The sequence below is a fragment of the Betta splendens genome, chromosome 11 (genome assembly GCF_900634795.4).
Source record: "Betta splendens chromosome 11, fBetSpl5.4, whole genome shotgun sequence".
NCBI classification, from domain to species: Eukaryota; Metazoa; Chordata; class Actinopteri; order Anabantiformes; family Osphronemidae; genus Betta; species Betta splendens.
The window spans coordinates 13647022-13671272 of NC_040891.2; the positions used below are offsets into that span (position 1 = coordinate 13647022).

Consider the following 24251-nt stretch of genomic DNA (forward strand, 5'->3'; position numbering starts at 1 on the left):
TGACACATGTTGTCTTCATTCTGCGTGTAACCTGCTTTCTGACATGTGTCATCATCCTCAGTCCTGGCTGTGGCCAAAGCTGGGCGCGGCAGCCGCTGGCGTCGGAAGAAAGGAGGATTTGTAGAAATCACAGGAGACGCGAGTGTTGTGGCTTTGTGTGGCAACACATCTGGAACTTGACTGACAGGTTCCTGAGCGTTAGCACTGAGACCGTTGGGTTTTCTTTGGAAAAAGCAACATAATGGATCTGTTGTGGATTTATTTTCTAACTGCTTGATGTCAACCTACTCCCCATTGACAGTAAATAAAACATGATATTAAGTTGTACTTTAATATTTGCTACCGACATCAACAAATTCTCTGCTGTGTTTCCTATTTCAAACATCTGTGAATACATCCTTATGTTTCAATTGGTTTATTGGTGGCTCCATAGGCAGAGCATTGGCCTGAGAAGCAGGAGGTCCCAGGTTTGAGCCCCCGCTTCTGCCACCAGGTGTGTCCTTGAGCAAGACACTTTACTCTAGCTCCCCATGTGTAAAAATACAGAGGTTAATTTTCCCAATGTGGGATCAATAAAGTTCAATTATTATTATAATTGAATTGATAAAGCTCAACATTCTTTACGTTTCTAATCAGGCTTTGTGAGGGTCTCTGCTGATGTGGGATTGGATGTGGATCCCACATCCCACAGCTCTGTGAAGGTTAGAGGTGATGTGTTTTCCTCCCACACTGGGCTTCTGTCATAAGCTGGTTCTTAGTCAGGCTGTTGTGTATATGTTGTTTAGTACATCGATGGTTTCTTTCTTCTATTTTAGAAGCATTGGTCGAATGCTTTCAGCTGGTAATTTAAAAAGGATAGGTTTGTTTTCAACTCCAATCATTCTCACCCTTCATTGCAATGAACAAATACAGGATACTGAGGCAGCTCCTTGTCTCACGCCGATAAAACAAACATGAACCTGGCAACACAAACTGTGACATGTTGCATCAGAAATTTGTCATAGGAAAATAGAAACAAATAAAACTTAATAGTGCAGAGCAACAGAAGCTGTTGAAACAAGAGTGTGTCTGTGTGTTATTAGCTTTAAATTAGACCGTTAAATGTAAATACATCTGCTCATGTCTTTCAGTTTAAGCTTTTACTTCCACTGAACTCCTGTTTGGGCAGGTTTTGAATCGGTTATGAGTTCCAGAACCAGCTACACAAACACACATCAATGCATCTAAAAGACGAAGACTCATTCATTACAAATGTTAAATGTTAAAGGGCATTTTTAAATTCCTTACGGATGTTTAGAAACGACTGGATGAAGTTCTACACCAACCAAGTCTAATAGATTTCTACTAGTGTATGTGCTGTAAATGACTCAGTGAATTGTTTGGGGTCAGTGTTCTGAAGCTGAACAAACCCAGTGAATCTGTAGCAGCCGTTGAAGGCGCTCAGCCAAGCGGGGAGAGTTTCTCTTGCCCAACTCCCGTTTTCTAATGCAGGAATGTTTCTTCACTAGCACTTCCATGTCTGTTCACGTTGGCACCACGCCCGCCTCACCTCTCGTGGCCTTGTGTCATTAATCTGTGTCCACTTTTCTTTAGCAGCATCATAGAATAAATCAGTGAGATTAAGTTTTTGTTCTGATTTTTCTCAAACACAGTCGTAGCTTCTCTCCCTACAGGACACACACCTTGTCTCCAATCCTCCTCATGCTCAACTTAAGCCCAGTTCCTGAACTGAAACCCGCCTCTTAGAAATAAAGGACCTGTCAGTGATGTCTTCACAATGATCTGACTCCAGAACATGAATAGTGAGTTCTGTTCCACATAGGGGACTTGCACTAAAAACCAGCCTCAGATTATTCAGCACATCCTGAGGTTCACTAACAACACAGATGAAAATCTGATTCATTCTGTCAAAGTCACTCAACGCTTTAATCTTGGCGATGCAAACAAACCATAGTGGGTTCTGCATTCCTGTGCTATTGGAGAGATCCTATCATCCTGTGTTATCTCAGACACACCCAGGCCTTTTCTCCTTGCATCTACAGTGAGCAGATGCCCTGACAGCGCTCCTCCTGACAGCCAGCTGTCTGCTCACTGCATAGTTGGACCTCGGAGGGCTTCACTGTAGATGAGTACACATTAAACAGTCAGTTTTTCCGCGCTCCCACCCCTGAGGTAAAACTGAAAGCATCTGGGTGAGAAAGCATTTTGTCTTAGATAACTTTGATTGTAAATCATAGCAACAGGACCCGTGCCTGGTGTGCGTGAGGGGGACCTGACGTCTGTCCTCCATTGAGGCCTGACGTCCTCCATTGAGGCCTGACGTCCTCCATGAAGGCCTGACGTCCTCCATGAAGGCCTGACGTCCTCCATTGAGGCCTGACGTCCTCCATTGAGGCCTGACGTCCTCCATGGAGGCCTGACGTCCTCCATGAAGGCCTGACGTCCTCCATGGAGGCCTGTGCTCATGACCTGGCACCAGGGTAAACCACACATTGGCAGGTTGCCTGTTAGTTTAACGAGTCAGAGTCCACACTTGACAGATGTGATGGAACCAAACCTTCCTGGTATGTTTGGAGCTGTTTGTCCTCAGGGCAGATTGAAAAGTCAATGACTGTAGTTAAACGCTCACTCTTGTGTAATTCATCCAGAAGGAATCTGATCAGCACAGATGCATAAAGAAGGCCTGGGTGTGTCTGACATAACACAGGACGATAAGATTAGCTGATGTCTAGCAGGTCTGATGTCCTCATGTCACGTTAGCTTGAGCTGCTGGCTAAATTACATTAAAGGATTCAGGTAGATTTATAGTTTGTTGTTTTGGTACAAACATTTTGAACAATGAAAGGAAGTGATTGGAATGTTATTTTTCACTGTACCTTTGCACCTCTGCTCTAATGAAGTCCTGTCTGACCAGTTCCAAACCCCGTTTCTGTCACACCGTCTGAGGAAGTGCCCAGACGGTGCAGTCACTGAACCACCAGCATGTCACGCATGTCTGGGTAGTTCATGTGCAAAAGGCCGGAGTTGTCCCCAAATCGGGTCCTCAAAGCCTGAGGAGGCAGCGCTGGGACCTGACACATGACATTCACTGTTCCCTGTGTCTGCTGGTTTCTTACAGGTTTTCCAGTTCCTCCCACCGTTCAAACACATGCAGTTGTGGTACAACTGGAATGGGCCCATTCATGTGTGAGGTTGTGTCTCCATGTGTTGGCCCCGTGATGGACTGTTGACCTGACGGTGAGAAGTGAGAGATTCAGATTGTCGTGTATAACAAATATTCTAGGCAACAAACTCAGCTGAGTGGATTTAATGTTGTAAATAGTTATATTCAGAGTTTGCGAACATTGTATATCAAGTGCATTCTAGAAAAAACAGTAAAGACGTGGGTTGTAGTGAATCAGAGCAGAGACAGCACAACGGTAGTTTCTGTTATTGTTGGCTTGAATCTGATTATTGCATAGTGTTTTCCAGTACCAGAGGTAATTATACTGCGGTGCCCTTTGCCGTTTCAGGGAGGTGATACTAAAGAATGAACCTTATCATTACAGTTGAGTTTCGCTTTGTGTTGGTTCAGGTTGTGGGTTAACTGCCTGTTTAGCTCTAAACGAAGACCTGCATCTCCACCTTCTGCAACTGATGCAGAAATCAGAAACCACGGTGCAACTCCTCTATCAAAATTATTATTATTAAATATACAAGAGGCCAAACAAGTGCAGGTAATGTGTAGTGAAACTGCCTTGGTGGAAAAGATAAGGTCCATTCTCAGAGAAGAACTATAATGCTCATTTAGAAAGTAATAAAGTGGGAAGACTTTGCCAACATTCTTGGAGCGATTACAGCAGCGTTTAGAACTGAAAGCTGCTCATGTCCACAGACGCTGCAGGCAAATGATTAATGGGCTGTTTGAACCTATTCATTTCCTCAGAACTTTAAAACACAAACAAATGCATTATGTCATTTTCACTATAACTGCTGTTAAACGGCCAAAACATTTAGATTCACATGTCCTTACTTGCGTGGGAGCTCGTTACACAACACTAAAGCTTCTAATAACCCTCATCTGCATATGATGGTAATTTTATCCATAACAAAGAGCGGCGAACGTCACAGCTGTCAGTTTTCTCTGTAATCAGGTCAGATGAAGACGTCGGGGTTTCAGTGCTCCGATGTCCTTCACACGGCTGGGTCCGTGAACGCAACTTACGCACCTGTGTCTAATGAAAACGGAACGTTAGAAATGAAAACGCTCAGATAAAACAGCAAGCGGCACATGTAAGTGAACCGAACCTTTAAATGATAAACATGAGAAATGCTGGCAGGTTTCACACTGAAACACGTGCATATCTGCCGTATTCAGCCGCTGTTGCTGTAAATAGCCTGTTTTCAGGTTAGCTTACAGGTTCCGTTAGCATCCGCTAACCTGCCTAGCGGGTTAGCTGAGGTGCAGGAGAACGTTCGCCTGCAGAACCACAGTGACACTAACCAGCGTTTCTAAACGCATCAAAGTTTCCCTCAAACCTCCGGTTGATCAAATATTTAATCCACCAGATTGAAAATAATAATAATAACTAATGCTGAAGGAGCTGCAGATCAGTGTGGTCTGTAGCGAGGCCTCCGTTCATTGTAAGGAAACAGTGACACTTATGAAATGAGTTGAGTCCAAGCTGCTGTGTTGTTTCGTGGGGATTCTGTGACAGTGCATTTTAAACAGTGTGAAGCTCTAGAGACCTGGATCCAGGTCCCACGTGCAGTAGAACCGGGTCTGTTTTCACTTTAAACATGGCACCGACAGCAGTGACAGGGACGAGGTTTCTGGACTTCCATCGTTTTTCAGTGAAGAGGGAGCTAATTATTTTTTGTTTTTTTTTACAGTGAAGACCTGCTCCCGTGTTTAAACAGCGTCTGGAAGTGGCAGCACTGACATGAATGGGTTTTAAAAGGTACAGTTGAGGTTTTTATTCTACTTTCTTACTCTTAAAGATAAGGTTGTACTGTATGTCGTAAAAATCACGTTTTTAATATTTTGTGGTATTATATGGTTTATAAAAAGACTGCTGTGATATACTGTTGTTGTAGTCAGTCAGTGGCCACTGGTTCACCTGCTACACTGTTTATATCCATCTTGCATTGGCTTTAAACACAGCAGCCATGAGGGAGGTGTGGGGAGAGTAAACGGATGATTCTGGTCAAGGTATTACCAGGAATTCACCCAGATCCAGCTGGTAGCTGCAGCGAAGCAGCACCAACAGTAATGAGAGTCACACCACAGTGGTGTCACAGCGTACGGCTCCTCCAGGAATTCATCAGTCCTTTAAACACGTTGGTGACAAATATCAGCTGTAACAGGCAAAGGCCACACTTTATTTCATCAAGGTGGATGAAGGGTCCAGTGTCTCGCTTTCTTATTTCAGTAAACCTTCTGTAAGTTAAAACACTTATACCTTTAAAGGTACAGAGAATAGTGACTGTGAGGGAAAAATGAACTCAATGACGTTAATGTTACTGTATAATGCTGCAAGGAGGGCGGGGCAGCGCCCCCTGGCGGGCAAATGCTAACTGTTCCGTCTACTTCTACCAGGCTACGCATTCTCGTTATTTGTAGCTGTCAGAACGGTGATACAGCAATTCTACTACATGTTTTATTTTTATAGTACGTGTCATAGTGGACAGTGGAGTTGCATTACATTAGATGAACTAGAAAAAGAAGCAGTATATTTGCTTAAAGATAGTGATGTGTTGGAAGAAGAAGACAACACTTTCCAAAGACCCCCCAAAAATAGTTATATATTTTTGCAAAAGGCAACAGCGCTCATCCTTTATTAACACATAAACATTAAACAGTGCATAAATGTCACATTAAACATCAGTTAAAGAACAAACTGCACAAAAGATCAAAATAAAACAAAGATTAGTCTGGTGCTTCAGTCCAGCCCCACAATGTCCAGGTCAGCTTGTTTGCCCAGAGGAGGCTCAGGCATCAGCTCCTCCTGGGAATCCTCCGGGACCGTTGGTTGGAGAGTGAAGAAGACCGGTTTGCAGTCCTGACCCGTTGAACACATGTTAAAGCGAGAAGGAGATTTATTACTGGACGTGGGCCACAGCAGTTAATTTTTAATACAGCCATTCCGCAGAATGAAGCATAAAGCTGCTTACAGCAGGGGGTGGAGGCGCTGGTGGAGGCGGCATGGCACCGTGCTGGAAGTGAGGGAGCATCAGAGGTCTGTAGAGGCTGTGGTTGTACAGGGCACCAGGCACAGGTGGCAGACAGGGCATGTTGATCATTAAGGCTGGATACGAAGCACAGCTGCCGGCGTAATGGCCGGACATCCTAAGTGGAACAGGAATGAAATGCACCGGAGCGGATGGTCTCAGTTCACCAAAGTAGGGAACATCTGGAAGGAAAGTGTGACACGTTTCAAACTAGTTCTATTTCTTTATCTGTTTCTAGTGCGAAGTAGCCAATAATGTAGAATTACAGGACTGGTTTTGAACCATTAACTTTATGGATTGATTAATTGGCTTCATGTTGCTCAAGAGGTTCCCAAACACTGACCCTGACACATTAAATTAATAATCTAATTGCTCATAAAATGTGCTCTGATCTTTAAGTCACAACAATAAAAAAACACAGTCTGCACAATACTGTGCAAACATGTTTTCACAATTTATTTAACATAACATGAAATTCAATAATCATTTAAATTCACAACATTCCAATTAGCTCTTGGAGAAGTCATTAATCTAGAGGTTTGTTTTCCACCCTGCACTGTGAATGTTTACATGTTATGTTCAATAAAAATGTGAAAACGTATAATGTTTGTGTAGCATTAGTTTAAACAGACCATGTTTTTTTTATTGTCGTAACTTAGATGAAGATCAGAGCACGTTTTATGACCAACGTATGTAAAAATCCATGTAATTCCAAAGGGTTCACATACTTTTTCTTGCAACTGTAGGTAAAATAATCTAATCTAATTATAAATGATTCTGAAAATTTTAATATTTCATGTACTTCAAATGTTTGTTCTAATTTTTTTATTTAATAAAGTTAAATTAATAAATAAATTCTGTTTTCCTATCGCTTTTACTGAATCATAAAAATCTCCAAGCCTCAAATATGAGTAATGCAAGCAAATGTTTTGTTTTTAATTGAATACATATTAAAGAATTTAAAAAATACCAGAACATATTTAAATATTTTATGTAGAAATATGCAATTGTACGAAATATTTATTATTAAATAATACGCTTGTGAAAATTATTACTATTAAATTACCACAATACTTTTGTTGACTGGTGTGGGCTGAAAATATTTAAGCCGTGCTATTCTGAAAAGTATTAAATGTTCCAACAGTCCCATTATTATAACGGAACAATTAAAATATGTGATATAATCAAATAAATCTTTTTTAAATTGCCACAGAATCATAAAACCTTTAACACATATATCAGGGTTCGGGGCCGTTAGCAACAGGTCGCCATTTTTTAATGTTTGTAGCTTTTCCCGTTATTTGATAATATTTGCTCAGCGTGTAAATATGTGGGACCGCTAATGTTACAGGTGAATGGACCCCGGGCTAATACTCACTGATCGGTGCATCGTTCCCACGCTCCTCGGGGGAACCGTCCGGACCGGCCGCCAGCCCTTCTCCTGCGGCCGGTCCGGACCGCAGATCCAGGGGCGTCCATGAACCCTGTGGGGCTCCCGCGACTTTGGCCCCGTTAAACGTGGGCAGCGCACGAGCGCCGCCAACCGGGCCCCGCGGGGGTTCGGTTCGGGCGCAGGCTCGCTTCTGTCTGCTCGTGGGTTTGTTCCCCTCGGCCCTTCTCAGGTTTCGCTGCATGGTCGCGATCCGAGTCCGCTCCGTGACGAGGAGGCACTTGGAGCAGGCGCAGCCGAGGAACGGGCAGGACTTCACGTGGCCCTTCTGCGGGATGACGATGCCGTGGTGGCGGCACCGGGTGCACTTGGGCCGCCGCGACGGTTCCGCGGAGACCTCCGGTACTTTTCCTTTGGACAAGGACATGAGGAATCACCCAGCACCCGGTAGAAAACGGCAGACTTATTTATTGCAGTGGAAGCTGCAGGTGTCCGCGTGGGAACCCCCCCCCCCATTATTTGGTTAATTGTATCTTTTTCAATGCGGGACTTGAGCGGCCAGGTGGTGGGAACCAATGAGGCTCAGCCTGCGTGTTCCGCTCAAACCCACGAACGAGGCTCAGTTGTTAAACCAAGTAGGACAGTGTGATGAATAAGAATGGAAATATCTATAAAAGGCCCCAAACCTCTGCTCATTACACAGTTAACTAAGAAGAACTAGAATTATTTAATTCAATTCAAATCAAATCCGCTGGGTGGTTGTAGTTGAACCGTTCGGCCTCTAGAGGTCAGTCCTGCGCACCTGTTCATTACCGGGATCATCGTTCAAACTCTTGATGTAGTTTCTTACTGTACCGAACACAGACTCTGACATTAAACAAGAGAGAAAATGTATAATTTCCATGTTTATTTACATAGTGTAGGTTGTTACAATAAAAGTCCTTGTCACCGTTTTATTATAAATACACCATTTTAAACAAGGCTTGATTACCCTCATTAAAATACATCCTTCACACCATTTGAAAGAAAACAAGTGTTTTAATGGATATAAGTGTTAATTTGCACCATTGTTTTTTTAAATGTCAAAATCATGCAAAGCAGAAATATAAAGTATGAAAATAAAAGGCTATAGTGTGCTTTACAAAGAAGAACTGCAGTCAAAACAAATACTGGATCTGGTGGCAACCCATAAAGATCTTTCTCAAAAGTGTTACTTGATGGCTTTTAGCAGTAGTGCTCTGGGTAATTCTCAATATACAGTACATACATTACAATATCTGTCTGCCATAAGACGTAAATCGAAGCAGTTAAACATTCAGACCATACATTTAGCCCTGTGAGGAAAAAATGAACTATTATTTGACTGATTGACAGAATGTTGGACTGTATAACACAGTAACACCATTAGGGTAGCGCTGCTCTTTCCAGTCATGCATCAGTCACTTTGCAGTGTAACCACTGCACCACCTTAACACTCTACACTCTACTAAAGTGTTCCAGTATTTTGCAGGCACTTACACAGCAGGGTTTAGGCCTTGGTACATAAGATGAAGATTAGTTGCAGGTCGCAAAATGGTCCATTAGAAAATCTGCAGTAATGTCGTGGGAGCAGGTGATTCTGTGGACTCTTGCATAACGGAAGGTCAGTCACAGTCCGAACTAAGTGGAAGACGGGAGCAAGGAGCTGGAGACGGGATCTGTGAAATTCAAAAACATTGAAAAAAAACAGAGAACATTAGAATCTGTAGATTTGTTATTTAGACATCTATGACGCTCTATTATGTATTTCTGTCTTTACGTACCTTTGAGACGTGTCTGAGCAGACAGTGACATGATGTGTTGGATTGTGAAAGTCCAGATCTGTCAAATTAGTTGTTGTATTCAGCTTCGTAGTCCCTCAGATTATGGACTCCTGCTCATTGTGGTTTATTTATATATTGCTTTTGCTCCAGGTTTCATAACAGACATGTCAGGATCGAGGTTTTGGCAGAGACTATTCGGCAGTGTAGCCCAGGAGAGAAAAGGTCTTGAAGCTGGGCGAGCACACTTGGTGTCATTGCTCCTTATTCTGCTCTGCAGAGGTTTGGTGTCCAGAAATATACAAAGAACGTGTTTTCACCCTGTTTGAGAAGCAGTCTTGGTCATCAGGTTAGATTATTACTATAGCGTAACATAACATTGGAGATTAATGTTTGTGGAACAATAAATGCTTAATTTAAAAAATAAAAATAACTTGCACAATCGTAGTTGAAATAAAAAGCAGCTCTTATAGAAGCTGCTTGTGTGGTATATGTGGTAATTAGGTTTAATAACATGGCATGAACATAACTAAAAGGAAAATATACAAAACAAAATGATTTTAACTTGTACAAGTTGATGTTTGTATAAAATTAAATATTACAAGTCTGGTAACGACCACATGCAGAGCAGAATAAAGGTAGTCTTTATCCCACTGAGGATTAGGCATCTGGTGAACACTGCTTTAATCCTGTCCTGTCTCATCAGTATCGGCGGCTGTAGCTTGGTGAGCTATAGGAAGAGGAGGAGAACGTGGTTGTAAAGCTGGATCCGGTGGCATCAAAGCTGCCTCTTCTGGAGCCTGACCTGGATCCAGTTCTTGAGCCAGAACGTGACCCAGTAGCAGAGCCCGACCCACTGATGCTATATGGGCTGTAGAGACCTTTGCTAGACTGAGATGATGCTTCAAGTAGTCGTAGCCCGGTCCCCTCTTCTGTCATGCTTCTCTCTAGAGCATCCTTGTAGGAGATTTTCAGCTTGGTTTTGGGGCATGTGAGGTATTTGGAGTAAGCACTAACGTCTCTTAGCTTCTGTGCAGTGCGTGCGTCCAGGGAGCCCTTCTTTACCGCCTCATCTATAGAGACCCTGCCTGTGGTGTCCGGTTCAATCAGTCCACCAGTGAGATACTGGACCTCCAGGAAGCGCTGCCCCGCCTCGTAGTACAGCCAGCCTTTCTTCAGGGCTTGGGCTGCTGACATTTTGCTTTTTGTTCTAGGATCTTCAAATCCATTATAGGCCTTCTGTGCTAGAGTGATGCGGTCCACCATGATCTTATCCACAAGCCCTTTGTTCATTGCATCTGCAACAGAGAACTTCTCTCCAGTGTTTGGGTCAATGATCCCTCCAGTGCAGGCCTGAGCTTCCAGCAGTCTTTGGCCCGTTATGTTGTCCACAAGGTTTCTGTGAATGGCCTCCGTAACGGAGACCTTCTCCAGGGTGTCTGTGTCTAAGATTCCAGCCACAGGACCACTTTCCTCTGTTGGGTCGCTCCATGTGGTTGCTGGTGTCTTTATAGAAGGTATGGGGCTCATGGGGTAGGAAGAGGAGGAGCCGAATGACGACGAACGGGATCTGACACCGCTCATGTTTCCTGACAGCATGTCTGCAAACTCTGTGATGGACAGAGTTCCTGCTCTGTACTGATCCAGTGCCGATTTGTCAATCAGACCGCGTGAGATCGCATCATCGATGTCATACTGTCGACCGGACCGTCGGTCAATGATCATGGATTTCACGACTCCATCAGACGATGTGATTGTAATTTCCTCCCATTCACACTCCTGCTCTGCCAGTTCCAGGTATGTTTGGTGGTCGATCAGGCCCTTCTGATAGGCTTCATAAACTGACATCTCTTTCCCTGACTCAGGATCAACAATGACAACCCTGCGCTTGCGAACAGAGGACTTGGATGATGTCTTCCTCTCACGCTTCTTTTCTTTAAGCATCAGAAGAGCCAGGTCCGTTTCTGGATCTTTCATACACCTCTCCATCAGCTGCAGGTAAGTGAGATTCTCCTCAGTGTTGGGGTCAAAAAAGCCCTTTGTGTCATCAGAGGGGTCAGTGAGGATTTGGTTCATCTCCTCGTCAAAGAGACCTCGCTCGTACGCCGTTTCAACTGGCAAGCGGTGGCTCTCCTGTGGATCAATGATTCCACCAGTAGCGATCTGAGCCTCTAGCAAACGAATTCCGTGGTCTTTCAGAATTAGGCTCTTCTTCATGGCCTGGAACAGTGAGATGACCTTGCCAGTATAGGGGTCCTTGTAGCCTGTGACGGCCCGTTCAGCTGAGAGGAGTTTGTCTTTAAACTCTGGGCCGACAACACCCATTTTAACTGCTTCGGTGACATTTAGCTTCAGGTTCTTGATGGGGTCAATCACATAGCCTGTGGCAGCCTGAGCCTCAAGGAGCTCAAAGGCAGTTCCTGGTCTGATCATGTTCTTCTTCATGGCTTGGTAAATAGACAGACGCTCTTTGGTAGATTCTACAAACACACCAGCAATACAGCTGACGCCTTCAAGGTACTTCTTCAGCCCTCTGCTGACCTCCTCAACTGTTAGGGTGCCATCATTGAGCTCATTGTATGTCTTCTGGTCGATAATCTGGGAAATGAGCAGCTCCTCCACAGTAATTTGCTTTCTGAGACCCTTGAAGAGCAGTCTTCTATCTGCCAGTGAAAGTAGACGCAAACCGCTGTCTTTGTCAACGCGACTTCTCTTCAGAAGTTGGGCGTACGACTGTTTGTCATCCGTTGTCGGATCAGTGTAACCTCGCACATCCGCAGTAGGTTCAGATATTCTGTCAAGTGTCTCTTTATTGATGTATCCACGCTGCATGGCGACGTCTGTGGGCAGGTGGAAGCAGTATTCAGGATCCATCAATCCACCAGTTGCATTCTGGGCCTCCAGAAGCCTCAGGGCATAATCCTCAGGAACAAGGCCTTTTTTCATTGCCTGGAAGAGAGAGATGACTTTTCCACTGTATGGGTCTTTGTAGCCCGTCACGGCTCTCTCAGCAGAGAGGAGTTTGTCATGGAGTTCAGGGCCCACCAGTCCTTTGCGCACAGCCTCATCCACGGTTAGAAGCTCGTCTTTGACTGGATCGATCATGAAACCTGTTGCTGCTTGAGCCTCTAGAAGATTCAAAGCTATCTCAGGTTTAATCTGTCCGCTCTTCATAGCCTGGTAAATGCTGATTTTTGGAGGACTGTCTGACATAATACCAGCAATGCAGCCAGTGCCAAAGAGATACTGCTTCACTGAGGCCATCTCCATAACCTCACGAACGCTCAGCTTCTCCTGTTTCAGAAGGTTGTATGTTTGCAAGTCAATAATTCGAGCGCTGTAAAGCTCCTCTATAGTAACTCTTCTTCTGATGATATCACATGACATGCTCTGCTCCGCCTTCAGGCTTTCCCTGTGTTCAATGATCTCAATGATGATGATTAGCATTCTGTCCTTTGTGATTTGCCCCAAGCGATACTGTTCCATTAGGCGGCGCCTCTCCTCTTCTGGAAGCATATTGGAGTTCATGACTTCCCACATAGTCATACTTTTTCCTGCAAAACTCTTGTGAGGAATCTCAATCTGAGTGTTGGCTAAATCGTTCTGGGTCTGCTCCTCTGTGTACTGGTATGATTTCTTAACTGGAGCAGGAGCTTCACCCTTTGACACTGGCAGGTAGCACAGACCAGAGATGGGATCTCGTACACATTTTTCCAGCAACTGCTTGTAAGTTAGACTTTGGCTGGTGTTGGGATTGGTAAAACCTTTAACGTCACCTGAAGGTTCATTGAAGGACTTTACCATTTGCTTACTTAAGTAGCCCCGCTGAATAGCCACGTCATTGGGAACACGATGGCTGCTGACTGGATCAATAATTCCTCCTGTAGCAAACTGAGCCTCCAGCAGAGGAAGTGCATGCTCCCGCAGTACGAGCTCCTTCGTCATGGCCTGGAAGAGGGAAATCTTGTTTCCTGTGTATGGATCTTTGTATCCAGTCACTGCTTTCTCAGCCGACAGAAGTTTCTCGTGAAGCTCTGGTCCAACAACTGCAACCTTCACAGCATCATCCACCGAGTATTTCAGATTTTTGACCGGGTCAGTTATGAAACCAGTTCCAGCTTGGGCCTCCAGTAGTGCCAGTCCAGTGGTGTGTTGCAACACATTCTTTTTCATTGCTTCGTATATAGTTAACCTTTCATTTGAATCTCCCACTGTGACACCGTCGATGCGATCTGTGCCCTGCAGAAACTTGCGGACCTTTTCGGTCTCACTAACTTCTTTGGGCGTCTTCTTTCCCTGTTGGAGCTGGTCAAATGTAGCCTTGTCAATGATGTTGGAATCCAGTAACGAGCTGGCAGGCACTGGTGTTCTAAGCCCTTCAAAACAGACCTCTTCCTTTGCTTTATCCTCTCTTTCATCAACCATTGTTATCACAATCTTGATCAACTTTTCAATTGTCACCTGTCCCAGTCGGTACTGGCGAATAAGCTCTATTCTTTGCTCCTCTGTAATGTATTCGGAGTGTATAATCTCCCAAATTGTGACTTTTCTTCCTCTGAAAGGTCCATACTCCAGCTCCATGGTTGCCTGGTTCAGGGTCTCCTTTGTCTTTGCCTCTGTAATCTGTTTGTCTTCTTTCTGCTTTGAGGCCTTCTTTGACAGTGGGAGCAACGGAAGTCCGGTGTCTTTGTCTGTGACAGATTTATTCATGAGCTGAGCATAGGTCACATCATCCTGTGAGTTGGGTTCATAGAAGACCTTTGTTTCCTCTGTGTTTTTATTGAGGGTCTTGGCCATTTCCTCATTAAAATATCCTCGCTTACAGGCAACCTCTTGTGGGACACGATAGCTTTTCACAGGGTCAATGATGCCACCTGTTGAGAGCTGTGCCTCAAGCAGACGGATGCCTTGGGTTTTCTTGATCAGCCCTTTGTTCATGGCTTCGAACAGAGACACTGTCTTTCCTGTGTATGGGTCTTTATAGCCACTGACGGCTCTCTCTGCAGACAGAAGTTGTTCATGGAGCTCTGGACCCACGAGACCCGACTTGACAGCATCATCAACAGACACCTTCTCATTTTTGACCGGATCAATTACAAACCCAGTTGCTGCTTGGGCCTCGAGAAGGTTCACCGCAGCTTCTGGTGACAGGAGTTCTTTCTTCATGGCTTGATAGAAGGACATCTTCTCCTTGGTTGGCTCATTCAGCAGTCCAGCAATGCTGGGTGTTCCCTGCAGCGCCTGCTTCACAGGCTCCATCTCAGAGATCTCCGTAACTGTGATCTTGCCATTACTCAACTTGTTGAACAAGTCTTTGTTGATAATCTTAGACTCCAACAGTTCACTGGCAGAGACGGGGGCCCTCAAACCGTTGAAGACATTTTCATTATTCTTCTCCTTGTCTTCCACAACAGTGATGACAATTTTGATAATCTTTTCCACTGTGATCTTGCCTGTCTTGTACTGGCGGATCAGTTCCTTCCTTTGCTCCTCAGTGAAATATTCTGAATTGATGACTTCCCAAATGGTGACAGTTTTCCCTTTGAACCTTCCAAAGGGCACATCAAGGTTTGATTGACTGAACACTTCCTTAGTCTCCTGGTCTGTGTATGTTCTTTCAGTTACTGCTGCTTTTTCTGTTACAGGTAATATGAGCAGACCGGTCTCTGCATCTTTGGTGCATCTCTCCAGTAACTGCTGATAAGTGAGCTGCTCCTGAGTGCTGGGGTCAATGAATAACTTGCAGTCGTTACTGGGATCAGTGAGTTTCTTGTTCATGTCTGGGTCAAACTGGCCCTGCTTGTAGGCCGTCTGCAGTGGTAGCCTGTGGCTGTTAACAGGGTCAATGATGCCACCTGTTGCAAGCTGCACATCAAGGAACTTGGTGGCCAGATCCTTCTCGATAAGCCCCTTCTGCATGGCCTCAAAGACAGAGATTTTGGCTCCTGTGTAGGGATCTTTGAAGCCAGTGGCGGCTCGCTCTGCAGAAAGCATCCTGGTGTGGAGCTCAGGGCCAATTAACTCCTCTTTCACAGCCTCGTCCACAGTTAGCAGTTTATTTTTCACTGGATCCACGATGTAACCAGACGCTGCTTGAGCCTCCAGGAGCATTGCAGCAGTGTTGGGCGTAATCTTGTTCTCCGCCATGGCCCTATAGACACTCATTGTCTCTTTGGAGGGAGTCAAGACCCCGCCAACAGAGCTCTGACCTTTAAGACATGCTTTCACCTTATCGGCCTTTGAAAGGTCTTGGGCAGAGACTTTTCCCTTTTTCAATTTGTCAACGTCCTTCTTGGTGAGGACACCAATCTCTAGGAGCCGTTCAGCAGGAACGCTCTCTCTTATTCCTTCAAATGCTAAAGGTGATGCTCCATCTTTCTTCACTGCTTCCACAGAGCCATTAAAAACCTTCTTAGTAGTTTCTACCGTCGTCATGGAAACTAACTGCTCCTCAGGGACCTTGTCAGTCTGAACTTCGATCTCTTTTGTTTTGGACGCTGCCTGTTTGGAAGTAACCTCCAGACTCTCAAGTTTCTCTCTAAGCTTCTTGTTCTCGTCTGCCAGTAGTTTTTCTTGTTCAAGCCTTTTCTTTTCAAGCGCCTCCATTTCTTTCTGCTTGTTTTTCATCTCTGCTTCAGCCTCTTTTTGCTTCTTCACAGCTTCATCCATTATGGCCTGAAGCTTCTTCTTCTCCTCGTCCATCAGCTTTTGCTGACGTTGTTGTTCGTCTTTAAGAGCTTTGGCCTTATTCACTTCATCCTCTAGATGTTTCTGAAGCTTCTTTTTCTCATCCTCAACATCCCTCTCTCTCTTCAGCAGCAGTTCCTTCTCTGTGAGGAACGTCTGCTGTAGCATGGCCTTCTGCTGCTCCATTTGTTCTTGCTGAGCACTGGCCGTCTGGTAAAGACAAAACATCACCAAAATGTCAGAACTGTGACAACATTTATAGTACTGGTTAAATCTTATCTGCACAGGATGCATGAATCAACAGTATTTCCTACCTCTTTGGATTTGTTCTGAAGCTCCTGTGCGTCTCTCTTCAGTTTTTCTCTCTCTTTCTCCAGCTCAGCGATGGCTTTCTTCAGGTCGTCGGCCTCTCTGGTGCTCTGCAGCCTCTGTGTCTCCAGCTTTTGCACCACTGTTTCTGTAGTTTGCTTCTCTGTCTCTTGAAGGCGAACTTTGGCTTCATCAGCCTGTTTCTTGAACCTCGTAGCCTCCTCTTCTGCTTTGGCCTGAGCACTGCTGAGCTCTTTCACCCTCAGTTTCAGTTTCTCCGCTTCAGCAGAAATTTCCAGTTGCCTCTTTCTCTCAGCCTCCAGTGACTTCTGGAAACCCTGTGTCTCCTTATCAAGGCGCTGCTGGATCTCCTGCTTGTCCTCCAGCAGTTTTTTCGCCTTTTCTTGTGCCTGGTTCTTCTGCTTCTGGAGCTCCTCTGCCTCAGCCTTCAGTTTGGTGGCCTCTTGGATGGCCTGCATTTTCTCCTTCAGCATTTTCTCTGCAAGCGCCCTCTGTTCTGCCAGCTCGGCCTCTGCAGTCTTCCTCTGCCTGGCCGTCTCCTCAGCCTCCACACTGAGTCTAGCGGCTTCCTCTGCCAGGCTCTTCATTTTCTCAGCCTCCTCTGCAAGTAATTTTTGTGTATTATCTTTGTTTTTCTGCATGAGGCGCAGGTTCTCTTCCTCAATTCTGACCTTGAGTTTCAGGAGCTCGTCCATCTGCATCTTGACCTTGGACAGTTCATTCTCCACCTGTGCTTTTTGTTTGACAGCATCGTTGACTTGGGCCTTTACCCGCTGGAGCTCTTCATCCATCAGGGCTTTCTGTTTATCCGTCTCATCCAGTTGCAGTTTAACTAATCCAAGTTCCTTTTCAACCTGAGACTTCTGTTTCAGCGCCTGCTCTGCCTCCTTCTTGTGCTTGGCCATCTCTGCGTCCGCTTCCTGCTTCTGTTTTAGAGCTGCTGCCTCGGCCGCCGCTCGCTTGGCAGCCTCTGCCTCGGCTTCTTTCCTCAGTCTCTCTGCGTCCTTCTGAGCTTTGGCCTGTTTGGCTGCTTCATCTTCTGCTGCTTTTTTCAGTTTCTCAGCTTCCTCTGCCTTCTGACGGAGCAGCGCAGCTTCTTTCTCTGCTTTTTCTTTGGCCGTCTCAGCTGCTTGTGCTAGTTTCTTAGCATTTTCAAACTCGTCTCTGAGCTTCTCCTGCGAGAGGAGGTCTTCTTTATTCTTACTGAGAACATCCTGAGCTTTCTGCTCTGCGGCCGTCGACTTCTGTGCTGCCTCTTTGGCCAGAATGACCTGTTTCTCCAATTCCTTCTCAGCCTTGTCTTTCAGTTTATTTGCCTCGGCCGCTTTCTGTTTGAGTCGTTCCACCTCGTCCTGAGCAGCTTTGCGTTGCCGGGCGGCCTCTTCCTCTGCTGCAGCAATCTTCTTCACCTTCTCCTCAGCTTCCCTTCTCTTTCTCTCCTCCTCAGCAGCGAGCTTTTTCAGTTTCTCTGCTTCCTCCTCTGCCTTGGCTTTGCTCTTCTGTGTTTCATCCGCGATGCCTTTCAGTTTCTTCAGCTCCACCTCCAAATCAGACTTCTCCTTTGAGGCTCTCTCAAAGTTGATCCTAATTATGTGAATTTCCTCCTCAACCACCTTCTTTTGCCTCAGCGTTTCCTCCACGATATTCTTTTGTCGGTCCAACTCAGAAACCGAGGAGCTCTGAAGCTGCGTGATTTTCTCCTGAATGTCGTGTTTATGCTGAGCAGCCTGGTCCTCCAGCAGCTTTCTCTGATAGGCCTCATCCTCAGCTTGTCTTTTGAGTCGTTCATTTTCTGCCTCTTTGGCTTTCAGAGCGACCTCGGCTTCGGTCTTCAGACGCGTGGCTTCGTTGATGGCTGCCAGCTTTTCCTTGAGGATCTTTTCAGCTTCCGCTCTCTGCCGGGCGGCTTCGTCCTCGGCCAGCTGCCTTTGTTTCTTGGCCTCTTCAGCCACTGACCTCAGTCTCGCTGCCTCCTCAGCAAGCTGTTTCATTTTCAGTGCTTCAGTCTCTAGAAGCTGTTTGCTCTTTTCTGTGTTGGACTGCGACACCTTCTCGGCTTGAATCTTCATTTGCAGGAGAGCGTCCATTTCACTTCTGACTTTCGCCAGCTCGTCCTCCAGCTGTCTTCTCTGCTTCTCGGCAGCGTTCACCTCATTTTTCAGGCGCTGCAGCTCATTGTCCAGCAGTCCGCGTTGCTGCTCCGCATGCTCGAAGTCTGCCTTTAAGCGTATGTACTCCTGTTCTGCAGACAACTTTTGCTGAGCTATTTGCTCAGCGAAGGTCCTCTGCTTTTCCAGCTCCTTCTCTGCGTTCTCCTTCTGCTTCAGCGCAGCTTCTTCAGCCTTGGCCTTTTTCTTGGCATCGCGCTCTGCCTCCGTCTTCTGCTTCTCTGCCTCCTCCTGAGCCAGGCTTTTCCTCTGGGCCTCCTCCTCAGCCCGCAGCCTCAAGCGGAGGGCCTCGTTGGCCTTCAGGCGCCATGTTTCCAGCTCTTTCTCTGCCTGCTCCCTGGCTTTGTTAGCCTCCTCCTCTTGTTTCCTCAGTTTTTCAGCTTCCTCCTGCAACTGTAGGACGGTTCCCTGCTCCTTCTTCAGCGATTCCTCAAGTTTAGTCGTCTTTTCACTGAATGACATGGCCTGCAGTTGTGTTGCAGCAGTCTTCTGGGCCACCTCCTCCACCACCTTGATCTGCCTCACTTTCTCCTCCTCGGCTTGTTTCAGCCGCCTCTCTGCCTCCTCCGCTTGCATTTTATGCTTCTGCAGCTCATCCAGAGCTTTCTGCTTCTGCCTCGCAGCCTCTTTTTCTGCTTCTGATTTACGCTTCAGCTCATCTTCTGCATTTTTCTTTTTTTGAGTCTCCTCATTCACCTGCTTGCGAAGCCTTTCCGCCTCCTCCTGAGCAGCTTTCCGGACCTTCTCTGCTTCTGCCGCCTGGTCACGGAGCTTCTGTAGCTCGTCGTCAGCCGTGCTCTTCTGTTTTATTGTCGTCTGTAACTGGATTCTAATCAAGTGGATTTCCTCCTCGAGTTTCCTACGACTGACTTGTGCCTCCTCCAGCTGCTGATTTTTGGACCTTATCTCTTGTTCTGACAGATTCTTCAGTTGAGTCAGCTCCAGTTGAATGTTTTGCTTCTGCTTCTCGGCGTCCACTGCCAGACCTTGCCTCTGGCTGGCGTCTTCCTTCATTTTCAGCTTCAGCTCCTGAGCTTCCAGTTCTGCTTTGGCCACAGATTTAGCGTGACCCTCGGCCAACTGTTTCTGCGTCTCTAGCTGTGCCTGTATCTCTGCCATCCTTTTCTTCTCGTCTTCTTTGAGTTTTTCTGAAGCTTTCTGTATTGGAAGTCAAAAGTGAGAGTAAATGAGAATATAACCTACAAATGCATGTCAAATGTAAACACATGGTTATGTTACAGCTGAGGTCACTGATAAATCCTTCAGTGGGAAACGTTCATTAGGTTTGTTCAAAGCACGGCACACAGAATATCACAACACGGCACAACACGTCACATTCCCTTCATGCACTCAAGGTCTGATTTTACCCTTTGAAGTACAATGTCAGCTTGTTGTCAAAAAGTGTCTGAATGTGACAGCTGCAAACTAAGCATTAGCTACTAATAATATTGAGGTGGCAAAGTTATGTAGTCGACTCTGGTAATGTGTACTATAGGATCATATTTGATAGTTATAGTCGTTTGTTTGCATAATTCATTTCGGTGTTTAGGACCTGAATTGTCTGGTAAATTAAAGTGTTTTTTCAAAAAACATATGGCTTCATAAGAAACAGGAAATAAAAATCAACATGCACAGAGAAGGTTTCCTACTGCAGAATGTGTAGCGAGAGGAGAAACTGAATTCCCTCCCTAAGATTAGCTTGGTGATGCAGCAGTGAGCTTGGATTTATAAGAAATAAATCCAAGATCAAACAGCGCTAATTCAGACAAAAGCTACAGCGAGAGATGAGATGAAGCACAGCACAGTGTTTGTACGGTGATTGACTCTAGTGAAGAAGGTTCAACATTTTTTGAATTCTGGTTTACACAGCTACAGTATCATCTGAACATGCTGTTTGTTTTGGTGGACAGGGATCAGCATGGGCACCCTGACCTGGTTGCAGCTGCACAACCTTGAACAGTCAAGAGCTGCAGACACTGAAGTAAGTGCATAAATTCTCCACTAGAGGACTAACTGATATAAGCATTTAATCCTACAACTTGTTTATTGTCTCACATAAATAGCTGTATAACAGATTATAAGCCTGCAAATTTAAAGTTTAAACCATGGTAATTGTGCCAGGTTAAAATGTGAAAAATCCTGAACCTTCCCTTCACTACAGGTGAGGGTGTGATGTGTAGAGGAGTGATATGAACGGAGAGGCTCTAACAAATAATACCTGGTGCATTAGATAATTCATCTCTGAAGCGAGTGATTAATATTCACCATGGCAAAGCACTGGCAAGCAGGTCGAAGGATCAAACACAAGAGTAAGTTAGAAAAGACGAAGAGGGGAAAAACTAAAGTCCACATCTTACAAGGCTGAGAGCTGGACTGAAGCCTTTTAATCACAAGTGAGTGATTTTAGGAGGAAATAAAATATCAAATTAAAACTATTGGACAAGCAGTCCAAGCAGGAAGACATGAATTTAGTAATGATGCCAAATTAGACATGGTGTGATTACTACAGTGTTGGAAATGAGACACAGTACTGTCTGTACTGTAGTGGGAATGTGATGCGCTGCGATACTAGGATGAAACCGTTTGCTTCACCACGTCACGCTCTCCATCGCGCTGAACACTAGCAGAGTAAATGTTGTGCTAATATGTCTGAAACCAACTCCTCCCGGTCATTAGTGTGGTTTGAGTTTTCCTACAGAAGCTGATGCTGTGTCAAAGAGCTCTGACCTCATCATCCTCCAGGCGACGCTGTGTCTCCAGGATGAACTTGATGTACTGGCTGGTGAGAGTCGACAGCTCACTGTAGCGAGTTCTCAGAGTCACATACTGAAAGAAATGGAGGCGCAGAGCAGTTAACCAACGGTTCGTCACGTCAGACCATTTCTGCTGGTAAAACCTACCTCTTGAATAATGTTGTCAGATGCACTCTCCATTTTTGGTTTCTTCAGAGGCGATGCTATGGGATCCTGGAGGGCTCGATAGGCCAAGATCTGGAACTCGTAATCCTGCAGGAGGGAAAACACTGTAAAAGGGACCTCACTCTGTTGTAAACCTGAACAGGTCGGTGCTCACCTTCAATGAATCGATGTAAGCTTTTGCGTCTTTCTGGCAGTTTTCAATCTGGTCCTTGTTTTTCTCGATCTCCTCCAGCAGTTTCTGTAATTATAAATGTATTACAGACGCCAGTACTTATATTAATACTGAGAGATATGCGACAGGTTCTCTCTGTACCTTCTCCTGAGTCAGCTGCTCCTTTAGAGCCTTGCTGTCCCAGACCGGCGCTGCTTCGATCTTCTCCTGTCTCAGTCGGGCTTCTCGGAGCCACTGGATGAGCCACTCGTAGCTTTGTTTGTAGGAGTTCATGTGGCGCCCGAGGAGGCTGAGCTCCCGCTGCCTCAGGTCGATCTGAGCGAACACGGCCTGCCAGCGCTCCAGGAGGCTGCCGGCCAGCTGCCGGTAGTGCTCCAGCTCGGCGTCGCGCTCGCTGTGCAGCCTCGTCATCTTGTCGCTGACGGACGTCGCCGCCTTGAGCTCGTCCTGCAGGCGGTCGAAGGTCGCCTGGTCGGCCTCTGCCTCGGCGCGCATCGCCTGTCGAAGCCCAGAGTCATCACCTGAACATCGCGGCTGCAGTCCGGTGGAACAAGCACCAGAAGGAGCACGTACCTTGAGCTGACTGCGATGAGCCTCCACCTCCTTCTCCTCTGCCGGCACTTTACTGACGTCGCGAAGGCGGCTCTCGTAGCTCTTCACGGTGTCCTCTGCATCCTTAGTGTTTCTGATCACAATGTCAATGGTCTTGAGCCTGAAATCAGAGGGTTCACGCTGTATCAGATGCACAATCACCTGTTGGAAATCACCATAAAGCCTTCAGAAGAGCAGTCTCACTTGTCCAGGTAGACAGACGAGAGGCCGTAGACGTGGTCCATCTTCTTCAGCGTGACGTCCAGCTCAGAGCGCAGCATCGGGGCCGAGCTGGACTGTTGAGGCGAGGCCAGAATCTCCTCCGTCTTCTCTGTGATGGAGTTCAAGTCTTTTTTCAAGCCCTCCAGCTCTGACTGGACTTTCTGTCACAATAAAGAGGGAAATATCTCTAGCTCTTTATCTTTACATTTTAATGATGTAGTTTTTTCCATTAGTCACCATTTTACTTCTGCTCTTACCATTTGCTCTGCTGTTTTCTGAGCGCAGGCTTTCAGCGGCTCTTTGTCCACCGGCTGACGAAGACGCGTCACCGTCCGGCTCTCGCAACCATCCAGCTTCAGACGAAGATCTTTTATCTTGGTCAGGTATGTCTTGCACACAGACTCATCTTGCTCTCCTGGTTAGATGGATTAATAATAATCATTTAAGAAGGATTTATTCGCCATTTAACAACATCTGGGTAAATACGTGGTCGTTAGTTACAGTGGATTCACATTAGATTAGTTCCATGTTGATTTTTCGTTACAGTGGTTAATTCACATAATTAACTCAATAATAAATACTGGTAATCAGCCGCCACAAAAACCCATGCAGAGACAAAAAAAGAGTGATGTTAGGAAGATTATTATTAAGGAAATCAGTGAGGATGATGAAGCTGATTGAGTTGATGAGTGGAGTGAAACATGACAACACAACAGGTGCACACAGTCCGTTCAGCCAATCAAAGCTCTGCTGTTGTGACCTTACCTGCTCTGGGCGGCACATGGCCTGTAACGTGAACCCGACAGTCACCTTACACACATGAACATGACTGAAGGTCAACACAAATGACTGAATGATGGAGTGAAGGAACAGTTGGTCCAATGCGTTTGTGCACACCTTGTTCTGCAGAGCTGACCATTGTGTTGTAGTGCTGGTTTGCTCTGTTGTAGTTTGATTCCACCTGCATTCGATCTTCAGCCCCAAACATCTGGGAGTCTTGACTGTCTCTCAGAAAGTCCTGGTAGTGCTGCTCCAGGTTCCTCAGTGCCAGCCTGTACTCCTCCACCCTCAGGGTTTTAAACTGGGAAAAGGCAAATATAACAGAAGTCAAAAGTCTTCATTCATTTGGAGTAGAAAGTGTAAATTCAGTATTTTCTGGATCTCATTTTTTGGGTGCTATATACATATACACATACGTAATACAACTTTATTCTTCTAATTCTTTAAGTAACATTTCCCTACAATCTGGTGTCCAAGCGCCAGAGCAGTTACCATGGTGATGTTCCAGGTCTTTATCATGTGGATGTCTCTCATCAGGTACTGCCAGGACAGAAGACTCTTCAGGTCCACAAACATGGTCTGCCACATGGTCTCCAGTCGCTGGAGGTTCCCGTCCAGCCTGAGGAGCAGAAAGCAAAGTTTCCCACTTGTTCACTGGATGTCAGTGACTAATCTACAGCCTGGACCGACTCTCACCCAGCGACGCTGTTCACTGCATCTTTGTTGGTGGGAGGAACCAGGAAGCAGATGGAAGGCACAGACGCCTCGCTGCCTTTGTCATTCAGCACCCTCCACTTATAAGGCTGCGAGTTGTTCAGCAGAGCACATTCATCCCCTCTGTGAACTGTGATCTGGAAGAAGAGCACAGATTCTTGTGATTGGTCACTGAACTAAACTGTACTCTGTGTATTCCTGTCAATTTGTATCTTTTAAGTAAATGACTTAACTTGCAATAAATATAAGCACAGTGATGACATATACAGA

At 45.7% G+C, this 24251-nt stretch overlaps 2 protein-coding genes and 2 long non-coding RNA genes across 35 annotated transcripts in view; 1 reads left to right on the forward strand and 3 right to left on the reverse strand.

Moving 5' to 3' along the window:
• Window positions 1–2567: 2567 nt before the first annotated feature.
• Window positions 2568–5161, reverse strand: LOC114865422 (uncharacterized). 2 transcript variants are annotated; one of them, XR_008696106.1, is made up of 4 exons: window positions 4288–5161; window positions 4013–4214; window positions 2877–3231; window positions 2568–2693 (listed from the first exon to the last, which is right to left on the reverse strand). It is a non-coding gene; the product is annotated as an uncharacterized LOC114865422 (long non-coding RNA). The 2 variants fall into 2 exon arrangements; XR_008696105.1 differs by having other exon boundaries at window positions 2611–2773.
• On the forward strand, window positions 4137–24243 carry LOC114865419 (uncharacterized). 3 transcript variants are annotated; one of them, XR_008696102.1, is made up of 7 exons: window positions 4137–4272; window positions 4873–4940; window positions 11265–11397; window positions 20495–21446; window positions 21533–21644; window positions 22773–22870; window positions 23805–24243. It is a non-coding gene; the product is annotated as an uncharacterized LOC114865419 (long non-coding RNA). The 3 variants fall into 3 exon arrangements; XR_008696103.1 differs by lacking the exon at window positions 11265–11397; XR_003787513.3 differs by lacking the exons at window positions 4137–4272; window positions 4873–4940 and adding an exon at window positions 11056–11196.
• On the reverse strand, window positions 5781–8118 carry LOC114865417 (doublesex- and mab-3-related transcription factor 1-like). Its single transcript, XM_029166540.3, has 3 exons — window positions 7589–8118; window positions 6154–6392; window positions 5781–6041 (listed from the first exon to the last, which is right to left on the reverse strand). The coding sequence occupies exons 1-3, from the start codon at window positions 8025–8027 to the stop codon at window positions 5922–5924; spliced, it is 798 nt and encodes a 265-aa protein (XP_029022373.1). The 5' UTR covers window positions 8028–8118; the 3' UTR covers window positions 5781–5921.
• The window catches only part of pleca (plectin a), a 60927-nt gene continuing 45168 nt past the window's right edge, over window positions 8493–24251 (reverse strand). For 20 of the 29 annotated variants that reach the window (XM_029166520.3, XM_055512831.1, XM_055512829.1 and 17 more), the window contains 14 exons: window positions 23964–24118; window positions 23760–23886; window positions 23385–23568; window positions 23253–23297; window positions 22745–22902; window positions 22470–22648; window positions 22248–22386; window positions 21816–22172; window positions 21657–21740; window positions 21485–21589; window positions 21312–21410; window positions 16401–19742; window positions 9403–16296; window positions 8493–9297 (listed from right to left, as the gene is read on the reverse strand). In XM_029166520.3, the coding sequence (XP_029022353.1) occupies window positions 10102–16296; window positions 16401–19742; window positions 21312–21410; window positions 21485–21589; window positions 21657–21740; window positions 21816–22172; window positions 22248–22386; window positions 22470–22648; window positions 22745–22902; window positions 23253–23297; window positions 23385–23568; window positions 23760–23886; window positions 23964–24118 (11169 nt within the window). In that variant the 3' untranslated portion in view covers window positions 8493–9297; window positions 9403–10101. The remainder of the gene's footprint in view (window positions 9298–9402; window positions 16297–16400; window positions 19743–21311; window positions 21411–21484; window positions 21590–21656; window positions 21741–21815; window positions 22173–22247; window positions 22387–22469; window positions 22649–22744; window positions 22903–23252; window positions 23298–23384; window positions 23569–23759; window positions 23887–23963; window positions 24119–24251) is intronic. The other 9 variants (XM_055512834.1, XM_055512832.1, XM_029166525.3 and 6 more) reach the window with 2 other exon arrangements.

What these genes read in the sequence shown, in the direction of transcription:
- LOC114865417 (XM_029166540.3), bottom strand. Translation starts at nt 8,027, where the DNA reads ATGTCCTTGTCCAAAGGAAAAGTACCGGAGGTCTCCGCGGAACCGTCG. An exon ending in TGGGAACGATGCACCGATCA is followed by an intron (nt 6,393 to 7,588) that starts GTGAGTATTAGC and finishes CTTTCCTTCCAG; the next exon opens with ATGTTCCCTACTTTGGTGAA. An exon ending in CAGCGCCTCCACCCCCTGCT is followed by an intron (nt 6,042 to 6,153) that starts GTAAGCAGCTTT and finishes TCAACGGGTCAG; the next exon opens with GACTGCAAACCGGTCTTCTT.